This window comes from Genypterus blacodes, unplaced genomic scaffold (assembly GCF_046128005.1).
Source record: "Genypterus blacodes isolate CSIRO-AG114 ecotype Tasmania unplaced genomic scaffold, CSIRO-AGI_Gbla_v1 ptg000133l_1, whole genome shotgun sequence".
Lineage (NCBI taxonomy): Eukaryota > Metazoa > Chordata > Actinopteri > Ophidiiformes > Ophidiidae > Genypterus > Genypterus blacodes.
The window spans coordinates 7,832,091-7,856,312 of record NW_027466935.1 but is presented as its reverse complement, the minus strand read 5'-3'; the positions used below and the strand labels follow the sequence as shown (position 1 = coordinate 7,856,312).

Sequence of the window (24,222 nt, the reverse complement as noted above, 5' to 3'; positions counted from 1 at the left end):
GGGGAAATTAGTGTTTGCTCTGGAGTCATCATGACAGAACACGGTGTTTCTCTGGAGAGCTGATGTATCAGCTTTCCCTCGTGATCGCAGAGAGACTCGGCCAACATTGCCAAGACACCGAAGGAAGGGCGTGGAGACAGTTTTCCTTTTTTTAATTTGAGCTCAAAAAATTAAAAATGTTCTAGGTTATTGGGCACAAAAGGTGAGTTCACATCATGTTCAGTTAAAGCCCACAAACAATAAGCAAGGTGAAGAGGCTTCTTACTACGTGCCTAAGCACTCTAAAACCATGCATAGCTACACTTTACGCTGCCATTAAAGATCTTAGTACAGCAGGTGTTTACTTACCTGCAGGTAAACATGACATTGTGCTGTAATTAATCGTCACGTTAACTGCATTATTAATATTAAAACACTATCTTACTTACATCCCAAAATGATATACAATCCTGATAAGATGATACATTATTCAGGTAATGTGCGATAATATACCAGTGATAGATGAGGTGTTTCTATTATCTCTATTCTAATCTAACTATATACAAGCCAAACCCAAAGTTCTTTAAGACAGCCAGGTAGTCGTAAACCTACACCATGCCCTGTAATAATATATCCTATAGTAGGATCATGAACTCTTTATTCCTCTGGGAGTATTTTTCTCTTCAAGTGCCGAGTTATGTTATTCCTGATTATTATTCCTGCCTAGACACATTTCAGGATTTATTCAGAAATGCCTGCTGCCTTTTAATATAAATCTGTCACATACAATAACTCACTCAACCCGTCTGATCTGCTGTTTTAAGCTTGTAGCCACTATAATACAAATACAATAAAATGAAATCTCTGAGTTTGGTAGCAGTGGTTTGTAGGCTCCTACTGTTTAGTGTTGCGTACAAAACTTACAATCAAGCATCAATACAGCTGCTTGCTGGTGGAAATAGCCCGAGATTAAGTGATACTTCAGTGGTACTCTATGGTATCTTAAGCAAACAGAGACACAAGTTCAATCCGAATGATTGATTACCATCTATACGACATAATTTACACCTGAATCTATGAATCTACAAGGAACATCTGCAATGGGTTTGATTGGCGTCGTCGCTGCTCTTCAGAGGGCAGTCGGCCTGGAACATTATTATGATTCCTTGAAGAAACATTTTGTGTAACTTTTAAGAAATAGAATATGAAAAGTTCAGAAGAGCAGAGGTTGATAAACAAAGGCATTTTCTTACAAAAAAGCCTTTTTGATGTAGAAGTCAGTTTTGCTCTGCTTCAGTCCCTTTTAGAGTCTGTCGTCCTGGTGAGAGCACGAGGAGCAGGAACATTCCAGCGCCCAGAACAAGTAATCAACATGGTTTATGTGTGCTTGTCTTTGTGCAGAAAGGATTTCCCTGTAAACTGTGTCGTAATCTTAAACACACACACACACACACACACACACACACACACACACACACACACACACACACACACACACACACACACACACACACACACACACACAGACACACGCAAACACTATGTACTCTTACAAACTAGTTCTCTAACTGAGTGTCAAAAAAAGTGAGGCCATGCGTTTTAAAAGCTCAAATCAGAGCCAATATAACCAGAAAAGTTTAGATTAGTAACTAGTTTGTTTTCTGTCAAAGTGAGGGCCCCTGTCTGTATGGCTCCCCCCCCCCCCTCTCTCTCCTTCTCTCTCTCTCTCACAAACACACACACACACACACACACACAGAACTGTCCTTTGCTGAACGATTCAACATCTGAGCAGAAATGTCCGCTTTAGAAGATTTCAGGACATTGGCTCCAGTCCTGCCTGTCTTTGGCTTCCCAGTAGCCTCCTCTGTACATGTAAGTGCTCTGTCCCGTTGAGTCATCTGTCCTCTTCTCAAACCACATTGGCTGATAGCGCTCGATGTCTTGCCCTAAGAAAGACAAAGAAGCCCATTTATTCACACATAAAGATGATTATGATTTATGATTCAGATTTTGAAAGTTTCTAATGCTGCGTTCCAGTTCAAGGTGTAGTAAATGTGGTATTTCGCAATTTCCCATACCACCTGAACGCAGCATTATTTTCATACAGACTTGCTGCAGCTGACAGTCACAGGTTTCTCTGTACAAGCTGACACTGTAACATCTTTGTATGTGATTCTTCATCTTCTGAGCAGTCATAGTCATATTTTGTGACATTAGTATTCTTCGTCTCCTCCTCCTCACCTTCATCCAGGGCCAGGTTGGCTTCTGCCTCCCTTTTCTTCCTGTCCACCCTCTGGCATTCCTCCAGGCGCTGCTTATGGGTGTTGGCTTCATCCCACAGACCCGCTTCCATTAGCCGCTGGTCCGGCCTCAGACGACTGTCGGTGGGCGCCACGCCGTCCTCGGGCTCGTTCAGGGTCAGAGCCAGGGAGGAGAAAAAGTGCATGTTCTCCGCATTGTCCCTGGAGAGATGAAATACGGATTGAAAATGCAGCAGGTTAAGACTAAAGGTCGGACGAAGGAGAAGAGAAAGAAGAGAGTGCTGGGGAATACTGAAGAGGGTTAGCAGGGTTAGGAAGAAGAAGACAGAAATGTGGTGGACGTGGACAAACATACGGGAGAGGATACTTCTTCCACAACAGTTTGGGTTGACGAGTCTGATAAACCGTCTTCTGTTTGCCTTCGGACCCTCCGCATCCCTGGCTGCGGTCCACTATCTTGGCGCTGTCCATTTTGTCATCCCAGGTTCCTGACAAGATGTAACGGGCCGAGCTGTCTCTGTCCTCTACCACGCCCGTTACCTAAAGACACCGGATTAGACAGCAAAGCTCGTACTGCGTGGTCAACTGACATCAGAGATGAGCTAAGAAGCAAAGAGAAGCGAGGAGGAAGTGGCTTACTTTACGTGGGACCTCTCGGGAGAAATAGCTGTAGGGGGAAAACTTGAGACGGCAGGTGTCCTTGGTTGTGTTGTTGACGATTTCAATGTCCCCAGACTGGAAACGGCAAAGGACAGACGGGCAGCCAGACAAATGCAAATGCAGACGTGAATGCAAAATAAAAGAGCTCTGCAAAGTCATTTCAATCACATTTCCTCTCTCGTTTAAGATTGTTTCAAGGTCATTCAGTTGGTAGTTCCGTCTTATTCTATTATAAAACACACACACACACACACACGCACGCACGCACACTCTCACACACACACACACACACACACACACACACACTGTGCTGAGCATTACAGGAACGCACCTGATCGATCCACAGCTTCCCCACAATAATGTTGTGCACCGTCGACGTCACTTTGCTCCACACGTAGTGATTTCCGCTGGAGTGGAACTGCAGGTGAATGTTTCCTACAGCGACCAAAACAACACCGTCCTGCTTTTACTTTTCCTCTACAAAGAGATCGGTGTCGTGTTGTAATTGTTTCATACTCAGACAATCACAAGCAGCACAAAGTATAAACAAATTAAAATCCATACCTAAGGGCATAACGGAGATGTATTTCCCACGGAACTTGCTGTCAATGGTGATGTGCTGCCACAAGGTCCACCCTCGCTGTGATGCCACATGATGGGCGGCAGCTGGTGGATGATGACTGACCTGAGGGTGAACAGTACCGGAAGCTGTCAGCAGAGGCAGTATAATCAACTACTTTCATGCACAGAGTGACGCATCTTTTTATATCTAGTTATCCTGCTGAGACCCGGACATGTATTTTGTAGTTAAGTGATTTATATACCACTGAGGAGCAGCGGGAAATGTTCAGACATGACGACAACAAGTTTAAGTTAAGCACAGTGCTGTATAAAGTGTATGGAAGGAAACATGTAATGTCCACATATGAGGACACTGGGTCTCAGGTGGTTAAGTTTTTTACCATGTGGTGGCTCTTGTCTTGGTCTCACCTGCTCAGCAATGGAGCGATAGCCGTACTCGTCCAAGCGGTCCAGCTCGTAGGTCTCGCCCAGCAGAGGGTTGAAAGGTTTGGCCGTGCGGTGGACTGTGGTGGAGTAGGAGGAGACGGAGAAAGCTGCCACCAAGCACATCTGCTCCACGGAGGAGCTGCAGCGAGCCGCCCGGTCCAGGAGCTCGCTGTACTCTAGATCCTCCGTGAGGCGCTGCAGCATTGACAGCGGCTCGTTGAAGTTCACCTGCAAGAACACACGCAAAGAATCAAGAAAGGTACCTGGGAGCACGACAGAAGAGAATTCATTGCGGAAGGTTTGTACTTACAGGCATGGGTATCTTGGACAGATCTTTGCCAATGCAGTTCTTCATGATGCTCCACAGGTTGAGGGAGTAATTAGGTTTGTCTGGGATGTGGCTGCGTCTTGTTCTTCGTAGTTGCATGTGATTTGTGCTTGAAGAGTCCTGAAACAATAACACAACATACTTATATAGGACTGTGAACATGATGCTGTATTTGTGTATAGATGAAGACCATCATGCTTGAGGACCTACATGCCCATTGTGAGTCCAGTCAGAGGGCGTTCCTCCGCTCGTCATACTCAGATTGCTCCCTGAGCGCCTGAGAGACAGTATCACACAGAAGTTTAAACGCAACCCACAGCAGAAGTACACCATTTAAGAGGTACAGACGGGGGTCTCACTTGTGCTGTGTGTGCTCGCTGGCGGTCACAGTTATGTACGCTGAGTCCTCCATGGCATCGAAGAACTCTGCATCCTCGTTCTCATCACTGGCGTCGCCCTCTTGAGGCCTCTCCTCGCCTACTAGAGCAAACACAGGACAGGGGTGCTTAAGTTAAGTGTCTTTATGTTCAAATTGTATTTAAACTATAGTGAAATCAGCACCTGGCAAAAAATGATAATAGTGCATTACTGTGTCTGTCCAGAAGGGGGCGATATTCTTATTCTATGAGACTATGCGGTACTTCGCTGCAGTGCTCTGAGGAGGATGACTGGGATGAAATGGGCACGCACGCACGCACGCACGCACGTACGCACGCACGCACGCGCACACGCACACACACACACACACACACACACACACACACACACCTGGATACGTGGTGGGATTCTCTCTCCAGGCTCTCTCTAAGCTGTTGTGCTGTTTGGCCAACTGTTCAATGGTCTCCTCCAGATGGTGGCGCTGTTCTCTCTCATGCTGCAGGGCCTTTTGCCACCTACGGCTGTGTATCTCGGCTACGTCCAGAAAGTCGCGGCAAGCCTGAGGCGTGGCACAAATACATATTCCCAAAGGTGTGATTGATCTGTCCTCATATTAGGGTTATATTAGGGTGGAGGAAGAGGAAGGAGTGTGATGTGCCAACACTCACATTGATCATAGCATTGGAGGTGATGCGGAACAGGGTGGCTCGCTCGTTCACAGTTTTCACTTTGTCCGTGTTGTCAATAGAGGCCCGCAGTTCCTCGAGCTCGCTGAGGGAGCGCTGCAGGGCGGCACCGTGCTTACCGATCAGCTCATTGCAGGTGCTCAGGTCGTCCAGCTTACTGGCCAGAGTCTTGAGCACCCCTTGGGTCAGGGCACGGTCCTCCTGCGGCACGGGACCCTCATCACCCGAGTCATCTTCACACAGGGAGGAAGCAGAGACGTATCGGTCATCCATCATATTCACACACACATTTCATATATTACACACTAATGTTTAAACATGATGTCACCGTATCTTACAAGGTCAAACACACCGACAGCTGTGTGAGGGGAATGAACGCCTCATCAGAAACGATTTAAGTTAAATTTAGAGACTTATTCAGAGAGAATGGAGAGAGGAAGATCATTAAAGATAATCACTCCTTACACCCAACACACACACACACACACACACACACACACACACACACACACACACACACACACACACACACACACACACACACACACACACACACACACACACACACACACACACACACACACACACACACACACACACACACACACACACACACATCCCACTCCCTCCCTTTACACAACTGGAAAGCTGTGAATGAACACGGTTACCCTGGAAACATGGGCCTGTGCCGCTGGGAGCATTATCTATTTTTAGCAGCAGAGGAAGAAAAAGAGATGACGCACTACTCTACCCCTCCTCTTCCTCGCTCTGCCCCATGAAAGAGGGCAGAGAAGAACCCGGCAAAACGGCAGATATCTCCCAATACTCGCCACAAATTTACCATCAGCAAAGGCCTTAAAGTTAAGAGGAAACAAAGCTTAGAAGTTTGCCTGGCTGATGTTTCTTCCACATTTGGTTAGAGGGGGGAAATGAAATTCAAAACAATCAGGGCAAACTGGATGAATAAAGGCGATGAAACTCCTTCAGGCATGTGTAATGGGTTTGGGTATGGAAGCAGGTTATGAAACAACGTGTCTCTGTTCCAGTGGGCGTGTCTCCCACTGTGGCGAAGATTCCCGTGTTGCGATTGGTGGATTGCCATCCCTGTATTATCAATATTCATAGATCTTCTTCACTTCTGGGGCGGAAATAACGTGAATATGCATGAGATGACCCTTCGCCATAGTGGGATTGACGTCACAGTGTGAGTGTGTCTCTCCAGATGTGGCTGTTGGCCCCTCAGTAATCCATCTGTGTGTGTGTGTGTGTGTGTGTGTGTGTGTGTGTGTGTGTGTGTGTGTGTGTGTGTGTGTGTGTGTGTGTGTGTGTGTCCGATGCAAGGTGAAGTCTTAGCTCTTTGTCTGGTTTGGGTATGAACGGGTTATTTTGCAAGCAGGACTTCAGACAGTCAGAGACCAGCCGGTGACTCATCACTGAATCATAACACAACACACACCCACAGGTGACGGCGGATGAGCCAGTCAACATGACGATAGGAGGATGATGGGAAGGGAGAATTAGACCCGGAGAGAAAAATACATTAGCGGACGTTGCCTGAAGCCTCGGCAATACAAATGTAACAATCAAGAGTCTGGCTTGTAATTTGTTGGAGGTTTGCTGGAGCACAACCTGCACCAGCTCCTGTGTGTGTGTGTCCCTGTGTCGATTCAATCTCGCACACACACACTCTGAAGCTCAGCCTACACCTGCATGTTAATGTTGGTATAAAGGCTCACACTCATTAGCTGCAGTAATAGACGTAGGAAAGCTTGTAGCAGCTGCAGAACATCCACTTGATTACCGTCGTCCTCATTTCATTTAGCCAATCAATCTCTCATGGACTTCATTGCCATAACTAAGGACCCTTGAAATGATTATTTGTAGTTACGACACATACACACACTTCAAAACACGACTGTACACGACTTCCTATGTGTGTGTGTGTGTGCGCTGTGGAAGTAAAAGCGACAGAAATGGGTGAAATAGACAACCCTTTTGGTGTCTAAGCTTTAATTACTTTAATGTGTCAATCAAACTTCACACCTCCTTTATGAGCTTAACCAGAACGACTGCACACCATTTAAACAACACAATGAACACCAGCACATAGGGACAAATCCATGAACTGGGATATGTTGCTCCAAATCTGAGTGAGACACTAAAGAGAAAACAGATTGATTTTTTGTTGTGGTGGAGCAATGGTGACATATAAAGAACTTTACAAGATTCCAGCAAAAAAGAATTCCAACCAGCACAGACGTTAGGACCCAGCCAGTCATTATTGACATCACACACACGTACACTGCTACATTTACAAAAACACAAACGCACAGATGTACACGTGCACATCTTCGCCTGGAGACAAATTTAATGAGTAAAAAGGGAAAAACACATGAAGTAAACAGGTTACTTACAGGGTGAAAGTCATTAAAAAGCCATCACACCTCTCTCCCTATTGTCTTACGCGGGGAAATAATGTCAGAGAATTCTTTTCTCTCCTCACACACTCCAGCTCTCTACTCATCCCTCCTGCTACCAGAACGGGAGGAGGAGTTTAGAGGAAGGTCATTTCATTCAGCCCTGACTGTCGTCATACTGAGAGAAATGGGGAGGGAGATGAGATACAGCAGCGGGAGGTGGCTGCATGTGTGTGTGTGTGTGGGAGAGAGAGAGGGAGAGAGAGAGAGACACTGTGCATCTTTCTCTTGGTTTCTATTTGAAACATCCTCAACGGGCAAATAAGACTAACAGAGCAAGAAGACAATGTCTGCCAGGAAGGACACATATATTATATATATATATATATACATATAACTATCTATGGGCAGGGGAATTTGTATAGAGGATCGATGGTAGAGATTAAATGATGTAAGAATAACTAAATTAATCATTAAAACAATAAAAATAGCATGTTGTGATGTGATTTAATGCAGGTTTAGCTTGAGATCACAAACAGGCTCGACTAGCCCTGTAATTGTAAATATCTTGTATAACGCTGCCCTCTTGTGGTCTGTTTGTCAATCACATGAAGAATAATAAGAATAATAATTGAAAATGCAAAAGAAATTGAGTTGAATGAGCTTGACTCCAGGTTTCAGTTGTAAACTCATTCTTAAAATTAACATAATCTATGGTTTGTAATATTGATCAAGCTCAGACTTTATTCTGGGGTGAACCAGGCCCCTTGTAAAATGCAAATTATGTATTCTGTAATGATTACAGAGGGCACAGATTAGTTTGCTGCCATTAAAGGGCAATGTCCCTCATTTTAAGGATTCATATTAACAACTTGTGAGGGACTGAAATGTGATATCGATATGTGATTGGAACAGGAACTCCTCCCTCTTTGATCCAGACAGCAAACTGTCTACAGCGAGTAGTCTACGAGACGGTCTGACCTGAATGATGCATCAGTAGAGTGGCGTTGGCTTTGGCCTGCTGCAGGGCCGACACCCAGCGCTGACACTCTCCATCCGAGGTGGCCTTCAGGTGGTAGCTCCGCCCCCCGCTGGTCAGCACCAGGTGACAAGTGTCTCCCACCTCGATGTGCGCCGTCGCCAAGGGAATGGTTCCCCGGCAGGTGTGCGCCATCTCTGCGTGAGTCCTGCAGTTAGACAAACGGGAAGAAGTGAAGAACAACCTGACCTGAACTGGGTGTAATCGAAGAGTTAAAAACACTCCGGGCTCTTCTTCCATGTTCTTCTCCATGTTGATGAACTCATTTGCTCTATTTTGAGAAACGGGAATGCAGACCTATTTTTAAAAATAAACCCAATGTAGTTTATTTGTCTCGCCCTGCAGGCATGAATGATTAATAAAGAAATGTATCTTTACCTTGAGAGAGACTTATAAATAGAGACTTACTATATATAGAGACTTGATTTTACCTCTGTGAGTTCTGATTTATTGTTCTGAGTTGACTCAGCGCTGAACCGCTGTATCACACTTTGGTGTTCACAGCCCAACAACGTTATGCAGTTACTTCAAATCTGTTTTTTTGTGTGCTTATAATATCTATGCTAAGTGTTTTACTGCATTATTAGTGATGCAAGTGTGGTTCAGTTCTGCATGATGATTCAAAATGTATTGATTCTGTATAATTGTTCAACCTCAGTGTATAAATGATCACGAGGAATGCAGTTTGTTTGTAGGTCTTTGTAAACATGGCAGATGAAAGCTCAATCCAGGTAGAATTCTGTTTAAAATGAAGGAAAAACCCTTCAGTCTGGCACCGGTGGAAGAACTGTCAGTGTGATCTGTCTCTCTCTCTGTCTCTGTCTCTCTCTCAATGATGTCACACAGCAGAGCAGTAGCACGGTTGGCGACGCCCCCCTGAGTGAGGCGACACATCAACGTGTAAACATCTGTGGTGAAACATTTGGGTCAACAAAAGTGAGTCGAGATGCATTTAAGGACTGGCTTGATAAACTGTAAAGGGCACTACCTTGACCTTTGCATATGTAGACACAGACTCCTATGTCCCACTTTACTTCATCTCCCTATCATCCAATGAAAACAAACAAACACACAAACGACTATACTTTAGTGTAAAATCTACAGTTTAGTGACTCAAATACAGAACTTGTGGTGTAAACGGAGGATTATGGACCTGCAGCATCCTATTATTGTTTTATAAAGCCTATGAGAAGTGTGATAGGTTAGAAAACATTATGCATATGCATTATGGAATGTTTGAATGAATCATATACATAAGGGTGTGTGTGTGTGTGTGTGTGTGTGTGTGTGTGTGTGTGTGTGTGTGTGTGTGTGTGTGTGTGTGTGTGAGGTAACTACAACCCTTCTCACACTCACATACATTATGACTCATTACATTACAGTGCAGGCATCTATCAACAATACCGACGGCTCTGTTCCATTTCTGTGGACAATATCAGGACACTGACTCTGACTCACCTACAGAAATGGAACGCAGCCATTAGACATGCGCTTTCCCCCCCGCAGTGACGTATCAGGAAAATGCCTTTAAAAATGTATAAAATGATGATTCAAAGTTTTACTGAAAGACACTTTTTGATCCCCTCCCCCCTCCTTCCTCCCGTACCTGTAGTAGGACAGCAGCCCGTTACTGAGGACGAACCAGCGCCTCTGGTAGCCCTTCAGGTAGTTGGTCCACTTGAAGAGCCAGCCTTTGTACGCGTCCTGTCCGGGCATGTGGACCCCCGAGAGGGTCGGCGAGGGCAAACTCTTCACCAGCTCGTTCATCCTGCAGCAGCGGGGAGATGAGGATGAGGATGATGGTGGTGGATGTTGGGGTGATGAAGCAGAAGAAGACGCGGTGCAGCAGGTCCTCTTCAGCTCTTCCGCCCGCCGTGTATCTGCAGTGGATCCCGGTCCTGCGCCGCACCGATCTGCGCCGTACTCCTGTGCTAAAGCTACGGATCAGATACTGTGCCCACTTTCCCCTTTAAGACCCGCACGCCGCGCTATAAATAGGCAACATCTGAGGGGAAATGTCGACACGCCTCGTCACGGCATGAAACTGCAAAAAACACACACACACACCACGAGACAGCGTGTGGAGAGCATGAAGACGTGTGTGTGTGAACTGTGGACTGAGCAGAGAGAGGAAGAGAGGGGAAGAAGAAGAGGAGGAGGGGGAGAGAGTCAGATTAGACATTAACATAATTTTACATCAAGACTGCGTTTGTTTTGCAGCACCGACAAAAAACGCATCTAGTCTTGTTGCTGTTACTTCAACCTAAAAGTGGACAGAGGGAAGGTTAAGTGTCACCGTGCGCCTGCAGTAGGTTGGCTCGGGGACGGTGGCGTTCGCAGACTCTAGGATGGTCCGGGGCATCAAATGAATAAGGTTAGGATGAGGATTTACAGCCCATCTTCTCACCTATTTGGAAAAACTGCAATAGTGGCTTATAATGTAACAATATACACCTCACACACACACACACACACACACAGGGAGAGAGAGAGAGAGAGAGAGAGAGAGAGAGAGAGAGAGAGAGAGAGAGAGAGAGAGAGACAAAAATATGGGAATACGAGTGCTTTGTTTGCTTGCATGTCCTGAAACCTTTATTCAACACATCACATTGTAAAATAGTAAGATTCTTGCACAGACAATAACTTAAATAAATACCATGAATAATTATCATTAACAAATGCCATAAGCGGTATCACCAAATAAAGACCTACGTAAGGCTTTCGTGACCGTTTGTGGAGCGTTTCATATTTTCCCTATCCATTTACAGGCCAGGTTACGTTTTTAAATGCATCAAGAAGTAAATATAAGCAGACAGCGAAAAATCAGTTGAGATTATTTTTCATTTGGCATCGTCACAGTCGATAGTGAAAACTCCCATTTTTAAGTGTACAATCATTTCTGCAAAAGTGCTTTGTGACAATCTGCCTCACCGGAAAGGGGGGGGGCACGGTTGAGTCGCCTCGCCTCGGCCCTTCATCACCCTGATAGCATCCTCATCCTCGCATCATCCTCACCCGCAAATCTCTATGGCACTACGTCAGGATGCTTGATATGGTTCTGTGTGGTCGTTGTACTTTACATTGCACTGTGTAAGTGTTTGAAATGGAAACGATACAAAACTATTTTACACACTGACACAATTTAAATGAACCGCTTAAATTAAAACCGACTTGGCGCGATGAGCGTCGCTTCTCTACCGTCTCATCTGCCAAATGGAATCGTTAACAGAAGAAGAATTTTGAACCTCTGTCTGTACGGAGGTCTGCTGGAGTGTAAGGCAGTCAGTGCAGCCCGTCACATTTTAAAAATTGTCAAAGTTGAAAAAACGTTGCTACAAGATTGACTTTCCGTTGTCTCGAAGGTTTGTCGTCGTTATCACAGTGCGATTTCGTCCCACTTTCAGCATCCAGCCCCGATTGTAAAGTCTTCCCCCGATTCGTCAAAGTCCACGTTGTTAAAGCAACCCGTCTTGCTCAAAGACAGAGGGCAGCAGGGAGAAGTCAAAGGGCACAAACTTGATCCCGGCCCCGTGGTAGAACTTGTTCTGGAACTCCACCCTGAAATCAAGTGTTAGGAATATATGAAACTTCAAGGATAAGACTATAATACATCATAGGATACATCCTCCAAGGCTGATTTAGTCTCACCAGTGGAGGCGGAGAGCATGAAGGAAGGCTGACAGGCCCTCCATGACGAGCAGGATGGAGACGGTGAGCAGGGCGAACAGGGCGAATACTGGGACCAGGAACGCCACCCCGAGTCTGGTGGTGACCTTCAGGCCGAGCCGCATCACCATGGACCACAGCACCTCAGACAGCTCTGGAATCAAGACAGACAGGTAAAGCGTCGCAGCAGCAGAAACAAAAGTACGTTTATGTTCAGCGCGTAAGAGCATCCGTGTGCCGCCGCCGCTGCCTTACGTGCGTGAGCCAGACTGAGCGCCCACAGGCGCAGATAGGACGCCGTGTTGGAGATGCAGCCCAGGCAATACTCGATGGTATGAATGGCCTGATGAAGGAGCACGTCGGCAAAGTCAAACTGAAAGAGGAAACACAAAACAATAAATGTATCAAAAGAAACAATTCCGGAGCGATAATGTCTTTTCCGCTCTTTTATTTTTGACTTTAAACGCAACGTGCCAACATTGTAAACAGAACACGTGTGAGGTCCCCACCTCTTTGGGAAGAGCTTCTCTGCTGGGCATTTCATCCAGACCCTCCTCTTCATCGTCTTCATAGGACGGCGCAGTGGAGTTGTCGTCCTCGCTTACACGCCTCACTCTCTCGTAGCCCTGAGATGAGACCACAGCAAGATTTCTCGTAAGTGCTGACAAAGGAATAAATAAGCGTGTGTACTGTATGTATGACATCACAACATATCTCTCTCACTCTGCGTCTGCGTAGGCCTTTGCCTCCACGGAACAGCCAGTACAGGTAAAGAGGTTTCCCTAACAGCAGCACAGGAACTGACATCATCGCTACCAAAAGGAGGAAGATTTGAAGCCCCGTCTGTGGAATCAAAACACACACACACACACACGCAAATTCAAAGCAGACAACCAGAGCTGCTAACCAAATAACAACGTTCCCTCCTGTCCCCATGCGTACCTGTCCCGGGAAGAGAGGAGCGATGTTGTTTCCCTGCATGACGAACATGTTGATGAAGTGGATGAGGATGCTGGGAGCCTGACTGGAGTCTCGCGCACCGAACGCCAACCACTTGTACAGAATCATGCAGACCAGGTAGCCGAAGAGACAGAGGAGGAAGAGCATCTCAGGAAGAAACAGGAGATAGACGTTAAACCTCTGCCGGAAATGTCTGAGGGAAGAGAAGAAAGGGATAAGATGGTGTTCAGAAACTTCAACAGCGACATGTAGCACGGTTTCATTAGGGACGCGTTCCAATAAGCAGCACGAGAGGCTCATTTAGAGGTGCAGAGCAAAGTGATCCACATTCGAGCGGAAGCAAGGACACCGAGCATAAAGAGTACGTTGCTTAGTTACGGCTATTCTGTGAATGGAAAGGTTACATCAGGAGGTACTGATTGTGTGTGTGTGTGTGTGTGTGGTGTGCGTGCGTGCGTGCGTGCGTGCGTGCGTGCGTGCGTGCGTGCGTGCGTGCGTGCGTGCGTGCGTGCGTGCGTGATTAACGTGATGTAAGGGATGGAGTCACCCACAAGTGATTGAAGACACTCAGCACCACTCCAAAGGTCATGTGCACCACGCCGATGATGACGGACATCTTCATCTTGTAGGAGTTGAGAAAGGAGAGCCGATTCACCGCCATGTTCCAAATCTGTGGAGAAGATCTGAGTCAGTAACACTTCCATCTGAGCGCACGGGGGGTGGAGGGGGGGAGCAGTGTGATCTGACTCCCTTTACTCACGGGGTCGATGCCGAACGGGTACGGACCACTGAACACGCCGCTGATGTTAGGGTCCAGGGTGAGCAAAGCGTTCGTTTGGAGTGTTTTGTTTCTGAAATGCACACATGAAGGGATCAGTTACCGGGCAGAACACAACACAGGATGTAGTAGTTATGTGTTTATGAGTTTATGAGTGTGTGTGTGTGTGTGTGTGTGTGTGTGTGTGTGTGTGTGTGTGTGTGTGTGTGTGTGTATTGAAAGCTCACGTCCACTGCTGAGTTGTGAACATCGCCTTGACGCTCCAGCCAGAGCCAAAAATATTGAAAGACTTGGAGAAACAGTCGTTGTAAATCAGGCCGGTGTACACAGAGAACAGCCCCATCATCAGGATGATGTAACGCCCGCTGAAAAATGTCGTCCAGATCTAAAAGCAACAGGAATGTGATTTATTAATGTTGTTTAAAGAGTAAAACACCACATTAAGGATGACGCAAAGGGAAATGTATCCTTCTACCTCGTTATTGGAGCGCTTCTTCTTCTGGTTTTTCTCCGTCAGCACCATCCACAGGGCGAACAGCGTCATGACTAAGCCGTGGCCCAGGTCGCCGAACATCACGGCGAAGAGAAACGGGAAGGTGATGATGGTGTAGGGAGCTGCCAAAGACACAAACAGAGTCAAACGTTCGTGCTTCTGTCTTCTCTCTGGCCTTCTCCAGAGGACAGGACAGGACAGGAAGTCTCACCTGGGCTCACTTCCCGATAGTCGCCCACCCCGTACGCCTCCACGATGCTCTGAAACCCGGACGTGAACTTGTTGGTTCTCAGCAGTGTGGGCGGAGTGTCGGAGCTGGGGATGCGGTTCACAAAGGACGGGACAGTGGCGTCCCCTTTTCTCTGATAGAAGACAGAAGACATGTTAAGAATCAGTAGAAATGGACTTAATTTTTAGTTTTGCATTTAACTTGAGGTTTAGTATTGATGAAACAAAAGGAAGTGCTGACACAATGAATACAACTGTTGTTCTGCCTCTGTCTCCTATCCCCTCTCCACTCACCGAGCCTTCCTCTAGCGCCCCCCGCAGGTTGGCCAGGTCACTGACGGGACACCACACCTCGGCGATGAGACACTTGTTGGTGACGTCGAAGCTGCAGAGGTTGAGGATGTGGTAGATGGCCTTCATCTTCTTCACCTGCAGCACCCAGGTGTAGGCCGACTCAGAGGCCTTCTGCAGCACCTGCCTCAGGTAGTCCTCTGTGCGGTGCAGCACCTGGACGGGAAGAGAACGGTGACAGACGTGTTACTATTCCTGTGCGGGGACAAAGGAAGGTCTTATCTGATCGTACTTACATTGTTGAGGTCTTGGATGCGTGTCCTCAAACTATCCAACACGTCTGCTCTCTCCTCGTCGTTCTCCGGGTGCGGATAAAGATGGCAGTGGTAACTAAGGGAGACAAAGACAAATAGGTTTCACATTGAGTCTCCCTGATGGCGGCGCAGAAACGCTCGGGTCCAGTCGGCCTAATGAGGACACTCTCACCAGTCGCAGATCTTTTGTACTTTCTGTCCGATCTGGTCTCCCCAGAAGGAGATTAGAAACACCACGTTTTTGCTGATCTCGCCCTGAAACCACAGAGATGGGACGGGTTGTTAGTAAAGCCCAGGTCGCTCCTAAGAAGAGTGTAAGATGGTTTCACTCATCAATATTGTCAAGTTTCTCATCATATCCCTATTCCACTCACAGTGTCCATATCAGCCAGACTCTCGTCCACCTCGGCATAGCTGAGGATGGTGTAACCCTTACACACCCGCCACAGCATCCGCTCAAACGCCTCCACCTTCACCCGCTGGATGAGACCCGACACAAACCTGCAGCAGGAAAGAGTTCAGATCAACATCGGGGACGTTAGGGCGTAAAGGCTAAAGAGCGGTGGTGCGACTCACCCCAGCTTGGCTCCCAGTCGCTGCATGCCGGTGCATCCCGACACAGAGTCCGTCTCCATGGTGGGGAATTCTTCATACTGGGGACCAAGAGCCTCATGCTAATTATAAAAAGGGAGACGTTTCATTCATGACAGCCTATTCTAGTGTAGCTGCTCCTCACGTGGCTCTAATAAACCCAAAGCAGCGTTCATACACTGTAACTGAACATGTTTAGAAGCCTGGGTGGATTAAGCATCACTGCTGCTCTTCACTGTATCTATTTTAAAATAGTAGCGCCGGTGAGTCAGGCAACCGCTTGTAACGCTGCATTCCGATTGCGTCACCAGTTTAAAGTCAGCAAAATCCACACAGAGCGGGACTGGAAAAGTGCAGCATGTGGACGGTTTGGTGGCTGGAGTGAAAGCGCACACACACTCACTCTGGAGCGGCTGTGTATGAAGGTACGCGTGATCTTCAGCATGTGTGTGTACTCGGTGAGCTCCAGCAGGTTCCTCTGAAGCTTGTCTTTGTTTCGGGCCACCTCGCTGAGCTCCATCTCCAGACGCTGAAGCTGCTCCTGCGGACACGCGGACACACACACACACACACACACACACACACACACAAACACACATACACACAATCAAACAAACTGTTCAAAGACTCACATGGCCTCCTCTTTGAAGGAAAATGGGTGAAGGGCCACTTACCATAATCTCAAGGACTTGTTTGGGAGGAGGGGCGAGTGGACTTTCGTCTTCCTCAGGAACAGCTATATTGGCCTTTTGGATCTCCCTCAGCAGGAAGCCTGAGTGTGAAAACCAGACATTTTGTTTTATGGTAATCAGCTCCGACGTGTCAGACCTCAGCCAAAACACTGTCAGCTCTCAGCCAGGTACCACACACACACACACACACACACATTAACACATACAAGACTCATCCCAGGCTGCTGTCTTACCCAGAATTCTCTCCATCTCCTCGCATCTCTTGATTTCGCTGACGAAGCGCCGCTGGAACGAGCTGACACTGGGGTTAAGCTGAAACCACAGGAGCCTTACAGTCAGCTGGCTGCACAGTACAGCATCTGTGTGTGTGCGTGTGTGTGTGTGTGTGTGTGTGTGTTCTAAGAATGTTGAGGCAAAATCCAAGATTACATTCAAATTCCTGATTTCATTTCATTTCTTTCTTTCATTTCTTGAAATGTTTAGAGAATCAGGATAAAAGGTCTAAACAGGCACGGTGGACTTGTTGCATTAAATGATGACAAGCCATCACACAGTGCACAGGGAGGAGGAGGATGATGATGGTGAAGACACGTGGACTCCTCACATCTGAAGCTTTTACGGTGAAACATCTGCATAAAGTGCTGAAGTTCATTAGTCGCAGCAGAACCATCATGAATAGACGAGCCATCTTCATCTTAATCATCATGCTCAGTGTGGGAGCAGATGAAGGCCAAAGGGGGGGGAGGCAGAGGTCATAGGTCACATGAGGGGGGGTTGGGGGGGTAATCACATGGTTACTATATGTTAATACTAATGAATTCAGCATTGAAATACACACACACACACACACACAATATTAGAGAAACAATGTAACACAAATGATCCTGTATTTTTCTCATGAAACATCAAAGCACACACACACACACACACACACACACACACACACACACACACATGCGCGGTTCTACTCACGTCTCTGAACTCGACCAGTCCCAGTTCCCCGAGCTCACTGATGCAGTCATACTCAGAGCCGGACTGCAGGAACAGTTGCGCTAAGCACATCTCCTCGCTCCGGAACACCATCTTTCTTTATCTCCCACCCTCCTGATGATCCGTCTGTAGACTGAGAACCGGCCGAACCGAAGCGAATCCGGGACCCCCCCTCCTACCTGGACAATGAGCCGTTTCCTTTTTTTCCCCCAACTCCACGAGACTAAAACGACATCCCAGACTCCACCGATGTCATACGGGGCTTTAAACCAATTAACGCACCCCAGAGGATTAATTACTGTCCCTTGATAATGACGCTTTTAACGGCTCGTCATTCCGGCCGGGATGTCGCCTTCGTGTTCGTTTCCCCCCCTCTACGATCTTTGACGTTTACAGCATAAACAAGGTGACAACAAAGACCGAACCTCCCGCATGTTCCACTGCCACACGGCGCTCCGAGGGGAAGGCGTCATCCTGTAAACCCGTGTACCTGAGCACCGGGAATCACGGCGCGACAAGCTACGCGATAAATAACGCAATAAAATACGCAACAGGCGAAACTAAGCGTGAATCATCAAGAACGACGTGCAGACCAACGGAGGTTCGGTTTGTCTGTCGCGTTAGAATCAACGCCGCACGGTCTGAAAGAAAAGAGGCTCCGGCCTTTATTCGCACTACGTCGCCCGGCAATTTGACACAGATTGCGTCTGCGGGTTGCCAGATAAGCTGGAATCACGTAGAGAGAGAGAGAGAGAGAGAGAGAGAGAGAGAGAGAGAGAGAGAGAGAGAGAGAGAGAGAGAGAGAGAGAGAGAGAGAGAGAGAGAGAGAGAGAGAGAGAGAGAGAGAGAGAGAGAGAATCAGCTTCTTTCTTCGTCCGCAGGTCTGGAGGCGTGACAGAATGTGGACCGCAACTGTTTGGATTGATCGATAAACAGTTATTATTCAATTATTATCGATCGTGTGCCCCCCCCCCCCCCCCCCCCCCCCCACGTGACTATAAGGCTGTTAAACACTATAACGCGTTTCAACAACGGCGTTTACTCCTGCTGCTACTTGCAAAAATAAATAAAATAAAACAAAAAATTTAGGAATGCAGCGAAACCTGTTCCTACGTAAAAACAAACAAACAATCAAATACGTAAATTTGCTTGAAATAGGGCAGCAGGGGGAGATGACATCATTGTAGTCGAACACAAATGATCCTCCAGCAAATTCATAATCAGCGTTTGGTTAACAAAATACTATCAGCGTGGAAAGACGATCACGCCGTCACCAGCAGGTCAGTTGCCCAGATAGGGTCTGTTGTCGTTTTGTCAGTAAGCCCTCGAAGATCCCAGATTCTTTCAGCGCAATCCGAGCAGCAGTGGTTTAGATCTGAAGCAAAAAAACAAACACAATACACAACAACATAATAACTTCAAGAGATAAATGTAATAAAGCCAGGTAGATAAATCAAACGCATCCTTCCACGCTTTGCTATTTTATGCCCCCAATTTAATTTAAAGTGTTATCTAATCACATTTATCGATAAGATGTCGTATAATTTGATATTCTTTTTGGCGCAAACCATGATCAGTTAGTTACTTTTATCTCTGTTGTATCACGAGCCAAATGTGAAAAGCGAAGCATTAAAGGGGGGGCTCGTCCCAAACCTGGCAACCAGCGCATCCTCTGTATTTGCTGTTCTCCAGTGAAAGCGGAACCATCTGCGTCTTTGTGTCTAATCCTCACTTAAGGGAAAATAAACACTCATTTGTTCATTTCATCCGGTGTTTACAAATTGTTTACTACATACATTTGTAATTTTCTATCATATCCATTATGTATCTTACCTCATTCAATATCATTTATCAATCAAATCAATATTTATTTTATTTGACTGTGTTTTAATATTTATCTGTTTATCTTATATTTACTTTTTGATTATTGTTCATTTATTTAACTATTAATCTTTTTGAAATTTCAAAAGTACATCAGCTATAAATAGGTCACATATTGATTTTCCTCCCATGATCATGTTCCCCAGCTGGAACCCAAACATAAACAAATGTCAGTCATTGTATGACAACAGTGTAAAGAGGTCAGGGTCTGTTTTTTTATTCCATGGTATTTAAAACCACACATTCCACATTCATCAGACCGTTTCAATTCTTCTAAGATCTTAAAATGATACTCAATAGTTGAAACAATAATAAATACGTTAAAACTTTGTTAAAGAGCAACAGTGGAAAATGTCCTTTGCCACTTTAAACTGTACATGTGAGAACGTTAACCACCTTTGCTGTAGTGAGGTAGTAATTGCATAATATCCAGAATTTAATCTAATCAAACGATAAAAAAGTGTGCATTGCTCATGAGCACTAAATTAATCTGAATTTGAATGAAAAAGATGATTCAAATCTGCCGGTTGCTGTTGAAAACGTCTTTTTCACAGCGCGTATATGGAGACATCTGCCTGCCGTGTCCATGTCCATGGTGACGCTTCGTCCTGAGCGTTACGTCTTCAGACTGTGAGCCAGTTTGTTGAGCTCCTGTGACAGAGCGGTCACCGTGTCCAAAACCCTTCGTTTGTCCTTCTCCTCCAGCCGAGCGCCGCATCGCTGGGCAAACCTGTCGGGGTGCCAAAGCACTTGTTGCTTCCGGAGCGTTTTACGGAACGCCGGCGCGTCGTTGCGGTCGACTCCATGCAGCATCACGTCGATCATCTCCAGCACTGTGCCGCGCGGGGCCGGCCAGGGGATGTCGCTGTAGCTCAGCTTGGTAGCTTCTGCTGACGAGCCGGGCTGGAACGTAGACGCGCACTTCTCGTCGTACCTCCGCTTCCTGCCCAGACGAGTCTCTTCCTCTTTCCTCGCGGCCCGCTTCAGATACTCCTCGTGTTCCTTTTTCATCCTGTCCAACAGCTCCTTGTTGCTTTGCTGTTCTTGTTCTTTCTCCTGCTTAGTTTTCTTCTTTTTCCACCCAGACGACGACGCCGCCAGTCTCTGAGCATCGGCGTGCTTCTTATCGAAATACTCTTTCCTGATACGCTCGGCCCAGTCCCCGTAGTCTTCATCGTCGTCATCAACGGGTAGGAAATCATCCGCTGTAAAAAAACAAAGACAGCAGCGTTAATTTCCGTGCATTTCATCTACATCAAATCCTGCACTGAGACGTCAAGTGTCAGATCTACCATCATAGACTCCAAAGGTTTCAGAGAACTCGTCTTCACACTCGCCAAAGAGCTTCTCCATCCACTCCTTCTCAGGGTCTGCTGCAGGCGGGCCGCTCGTGCTCGCTGCAGGCTGGAAGGAAAAGAACAACACACATAAACATCACACAACATAACAACATCGAACATGGAGTCTATTTTCTACATTTCATTTCTGCTGATACAGAGTTGTTTAAATGTGTTTGTGTACCTTCAAGGATAATCTGCACCTTAATCTGCCTTTTAATTAAATATATCATCTCACACTGGTTTTGGTTTTAACACCACATTAAGCCTCCTGTTCACTCTGATGGATTACTCCTCTCAGGCTTATTTCCAATTATACGGAAATGAATGGAAAACAACTTCCTGGGAAGTGTGTGTGTGTGTGTGTGTGTGTGTGTGTGTATTAATGTGGTTAGGAAAATGATCAGTAGCAGATGAAAAGTCAATATGATTATTAGGCAGTAGCTCAGTGGGTAGAGCTTCCGCTTGGGAACTGGAGGGTCGCCGGTTCGAGTCCCTGCCAAGGTGCCCCTGAGCAAGGCACCGAACCCTCAATTGCTCCCCCCTCTGCGTAGGGTGGTAATGTAATGTAAGTCGCTTTGGATAAAAGCGTCTGCCAAATGCTCGTAATGTAATGTAATGTAATGTTAACAAAAGGCTGAAATCATTATGGTCTTTAGCAATATTAGGCACTGGTATGAAGTCCAGACCTGTATGAGCCTTGTTTACATTCAGGAGCAGGAGCCACAGTTCAAATATCTAGATTGGACGCTGCAAAATGAGCTAAAATCAGCCTAAATGAGAGAAATGGTTGCGTAAATGTGTGTTCTTTCCTACCCCAGTGTGTCTCATCCACTGCAGCAGGTCCTGCGGTGTGACTCCGGCACTGTTCGGGGCGTCCATAGCTTCTGGACATTTGTTCCTCAGCGGAACCACCAGGTCATCATACGCTGAAAGGGCCAAACGATACATTTTAACATTAAATACAACAACAGTATGGTAAATTAACGGTATATTTGAAGGTTAACTACATTAAACACAAATACTTACTGGCTTTGCCCCGTTTGAGCGCCATGTTAGCGGCGACGTGAAGCGGCGTGTCGCCTTTGCGGTCCCCGCGGAGGACGTCGGCTCCGTGCTGGAGCAGGAGCCGCAGCACCGCGTCGTCCCCGAGGCAGCAGGCCAGGTGCAGCGGGCTCCTCTGCCTCCGGCCCTGGGAGAAGTTCAAGTCCAGCTCCTGGTGCTTCTGCAAGTACGACTTCAGCTTCAGCAAACTGCCCTCCTCCACGTACTTCCACACCCGCTTCTGCCTGGAGGACACCATACCTCACAAACCCCACAGGGTTAATAAGTAACAATAAATAATGTTTTGTTTAGGTTAAAAACACAAACGAAACAAGGCCGCAACACAACACTAGCTCAATATCCGGTCCTACGAGTATTGAAGTCCGACGCAAGCCAACGTCTTAGAAACAAAAGTTCCGGGGAAAGCAGAGCTCCGCTGCCCCCGCTAGAGGTCAGTATTTGCCATCTAGTTCTCCAGCCTTTTATAAATTAAACTTGCGCTTTTATAAAATTAACATCACGCCGTAGATGCATTGGCTGCTCAGAATTACAGCTTGCATCGTCTCCTTCTCTCTCAAAACCCCCAACTCCTTTTTTTACTCATCTGTAAAACTGATTAGGCCTCTGTTGCCATCACTGCAGCCCCTAATTACTCAGTATTCACAAGTCCTTCCTGTTCTCTTTGTGATTTTCTGCCTGCTACTCTTTTCAACATGCCACCTGTCAGGAAGATGTCATGTAAAAGCATCTGTGTGTATGTGGGGTTTGTTTTTTGTGAGAGTGTGTTTTGTTGACGGTTTTCCATCTTTCTTAAGAGATGCGACACAACGACAGAATGAATGAGGCAAATGTTCCTTCCTCCTTTGAGTCACAGTTTTTGATGATCGTCTACCATAACACATAGAAAAAGTCCTCCACAATTGGATCCTAAATTCTGCGACAGATTGTTAAAAATTACAGAGGCGTTGCATTAGATTTGATAGCTGTATATCTTTCACATGTGATCTGCACCTCAGCTAATACCTGAATGAACAAATGGAACTCATCTCTCTGTATCTATGCGTTTAGTTCTTGCATAACTCCTGGCTTGCCCAAGCAGTGCAGCCATCTTTACCTGTGGAGCTTAATTGAGTGCAGCTGAGCCTCTGAACTGGCTCGGTCCTGATGTGGATGACAGGGCCTCCATTTAGGCTTGCGCCGGGCCCGAGGGCACAAAGGAGAGGATAGAGGAGGGGAATGAAGGGAGACTTTGTGCCCTGTGGAGAGGATGAGCTCCTTCTGAGACTCACATCACCAAGATCCGGAGTCACCCAAAGGAGTGGGCACTTCCACTCCTTTTGCTGTCGGAAACGACGTGTCTCCACTAACGATACCCCACATGTGTGAACGCCTTTGAAATGTCAGGAGAGACAGACGGAGGGAGAGGGAGAAGAGGTGCACACAGGTCTAATACATAACATCACATCTTTGTGTCAAGGAATGAAGGATACATGTGAGAATTTCAGGTTTGTGAGACATTCAATTGTATCTGAAAGCCTTATTTATATTATATTCTGGTCTGTCCAGGGACTGAAGACAGAAAAGTGTCCCAGTGCTTGAGTTTCCTGACAAATTTAACTTAATCAAACAACAAAATGTGTCTCTTCTTTGTCACAGACGTGTTTCCTCACACACCCAAAGCAGCAGTATCCAAAGTGAGCATGCATGTCTCTAATGACCTCAAGTGGAGAATACTCAGGGGGGCGGCTGACTCAAAACAACGAGATGGGCTCTGAAAGACAGGATATCCCCGGACAGGAACCTCTACCTTGCCCACCCACCTCTCTGCTTTCCTGTCCAGGCCCGGTGCTCGCTCCTATCCTGTCCGTGAGGTCCGTGGCCCTCCCGGGACGCCCCCGGAGAGGATTGCAACAAGATGCGGCGGCAGGAAGCTCGGGGTCCTCCAAGACGCTGCAGGGGTCAACTCCTCATCCTACCCAGGGCACGGCAGGACCGGGCTCAGGGTCCGGCTCAGAGTCCGGCCTGCTGGCCCCCCTTGCCTCCATTGTTTGGGACAGAGGAGAAACGTGCACACACTTCCTCTGTCTATTTGTGACTGACCTGGTTTATTGGGCGCTTGATTTATGGCAGCTGGTCATCGGCTTCTCCTGTGCAGTCAGCCTGGCAACGAGCCTGCTTTAAGACAATACAGCAGCTGC

At 46.8% G+C, this 24,222-nt stretch overlaps 3 protein-coding genes across 3 annotated transcripts; all 3 read right to left on the bottom strand.

The window, feature by feature from the left end:
- Positions 1-197: 197 nt before the first annotated feature.
- On the bottom strand, positions 198-5,294 carry osbp2a (oxysterol binding protein 2a). The gene is made up of 12 exons (XM_076164052.1): positions 5,286-5,294; positions 5,006-5,176; positions 4,599-4,744; positions 4,450-4,516; positions 4,222-4,359; positions 3,894-4,139; positions 3,468-3,588; positions 3,235-3,338; positions 2,883-2,978; positions 2,599-2,783; positions 2,195-2,444; positions 198-1,914 (listed from the first exon to the last, which is right to left on the bottom strand). Exons 1-12 carry the CDS (start codon positions 5,292-5,294, stop codon positions 1,786-1,788), a joined length of 1,662 nt encoding a protein of 553 aa, XP_076020167.1. The 3' UTR covers positions 198-1,785.
- Positions 5,295-11,359: 6,065 nt separating this feature from the next.
- Positions 11,360-18,431, bottom strand: atp6v0a2a (ATPase H+ transporting V0 subunit a2a). Its single transcript, XM_076163928.1, has 20 exons — positions 17,745-18,431; positions 17,006-17,084; positions 16,755-16,852; positions 16,484-16,621; positions 16,066-16,163; positions 15,864-15,990; positions 15,662-15,744; positions 15,472-15,565; positions 15,179-15,391; positions 14,868-15,018; positions 14,639-14,778; positions 14,391-14,548; positions 14,146-14,236; positions 13,937-14,055; positions 13,368-13,578; positions 13,149-13,268; positions 12,935-13,051; positions 12,681-12,798; positions 12,408-12,579; positions 11,360-12,317 (listed from the first exon to the last, which is right to left on the bottom strand). The coding sequence occupies exons 1-20, from the start codon at positions 17,853-17,855 to the stop codon at positions 12,215-12,217; spliced, it is 2,541 nt and encodes an 846-aa protein (XP_076020043.1). The 5' UTR covers positions 17,856-18,431; the 3' UTR covers positions 11,360-12,214.
- Positions 18,432-19,836: 1,405 nt separating this feature from the next.
- On the bottom strand, positions 19,837-22,392 carry nfkbil1 (nuclear factor of kappa light polypeptide gene enhancer in B-cells inhibitor-like 1). The gene is made up of 4 exons (XM_076163553.1): positions 22,010-22,392; positions 21,797-21,909; positions 20,936-21,047; positions 19,837-20,848 (listed from the first exon to the last, which is right to left on the bottom strand). Exons 1-4 carry the CDS (start codon positions 22,281-22,283, stop codon positions 20,259-20,261), a joined length of 1,089 nt encoding a protein of 362 aa, XP_076019668.1. The 5' UTR covers positions 22,284-22,392; the 3' UTR covers positions 19,837-20,258.
- Positions 22,393-24,222: the final 1,830 nt, after the last annotated feature.

Excerpts from the sequence above, each read along its gene's own strand:
- osbp2a (XM_076164052.1), bottom strand. Across the intron at positions 4,745-5,005 it reads ATCCCACCACGTATCCAGGT|CACCCCTGTCCTGTGTTTGC; the intron begins GTGTGTGTGTGT and ends ACTTAACTTAAG. Across the intron at positions 4,517-4,598 it reads AGCGAGCACACACAGCACAA|GCGCTCAGGGAGCAATCTGA; the intron begins GTGAGACCCCCG and ends ACTGTCTCTCAG.
- atp6v0a2a (XM_076163928.1), bottom strand. The coding sequence starts at position 17,855 with ATGGTGTTCCGGAGCGAGGAGATGTGCTTAGCGCAACTGTTCCTGCAG. Across the intron at positions 15,745-15,863 it reads GTCTGGCTGATATGGACACT|GGCGAGATCAGCAAAAACGT; the intron begins GTGAGTGGAATA and ends CTGTGGTTTCAG. Across the intron at positions 12,799-12,934 it reads GAGAAGCTCTTCCCAAAGAG|TTTGACTTTGCCGACGTGCT; the intron begins GTGGGGACCTCA and ends TTCCTCTTTCAG.
- nfkbil1 (XM_076163553.1), bottom strand. The coding sequence starts at position 22,283 with ATGGTGTCCTCCAGGCAGAAGCGGGTGTGGAAGTACGTGGAGGAGGGC. Across the intron at positions 21,910-22,009 it reads GCTCAAACGGGGCAAAGCCA|CGTATGATGACCTGGTGGTT; the intron begins GTAAGTATTTGT and ends TGGCCCTTTCAG. Across the intron at positions 20,849-20,935 it reads AACCTTTGGAGTCTATGATG|CGGATGATTTCCTACCCGTT; the intron begins GTAGATCTGACA and ends GTTTTTTTACAG.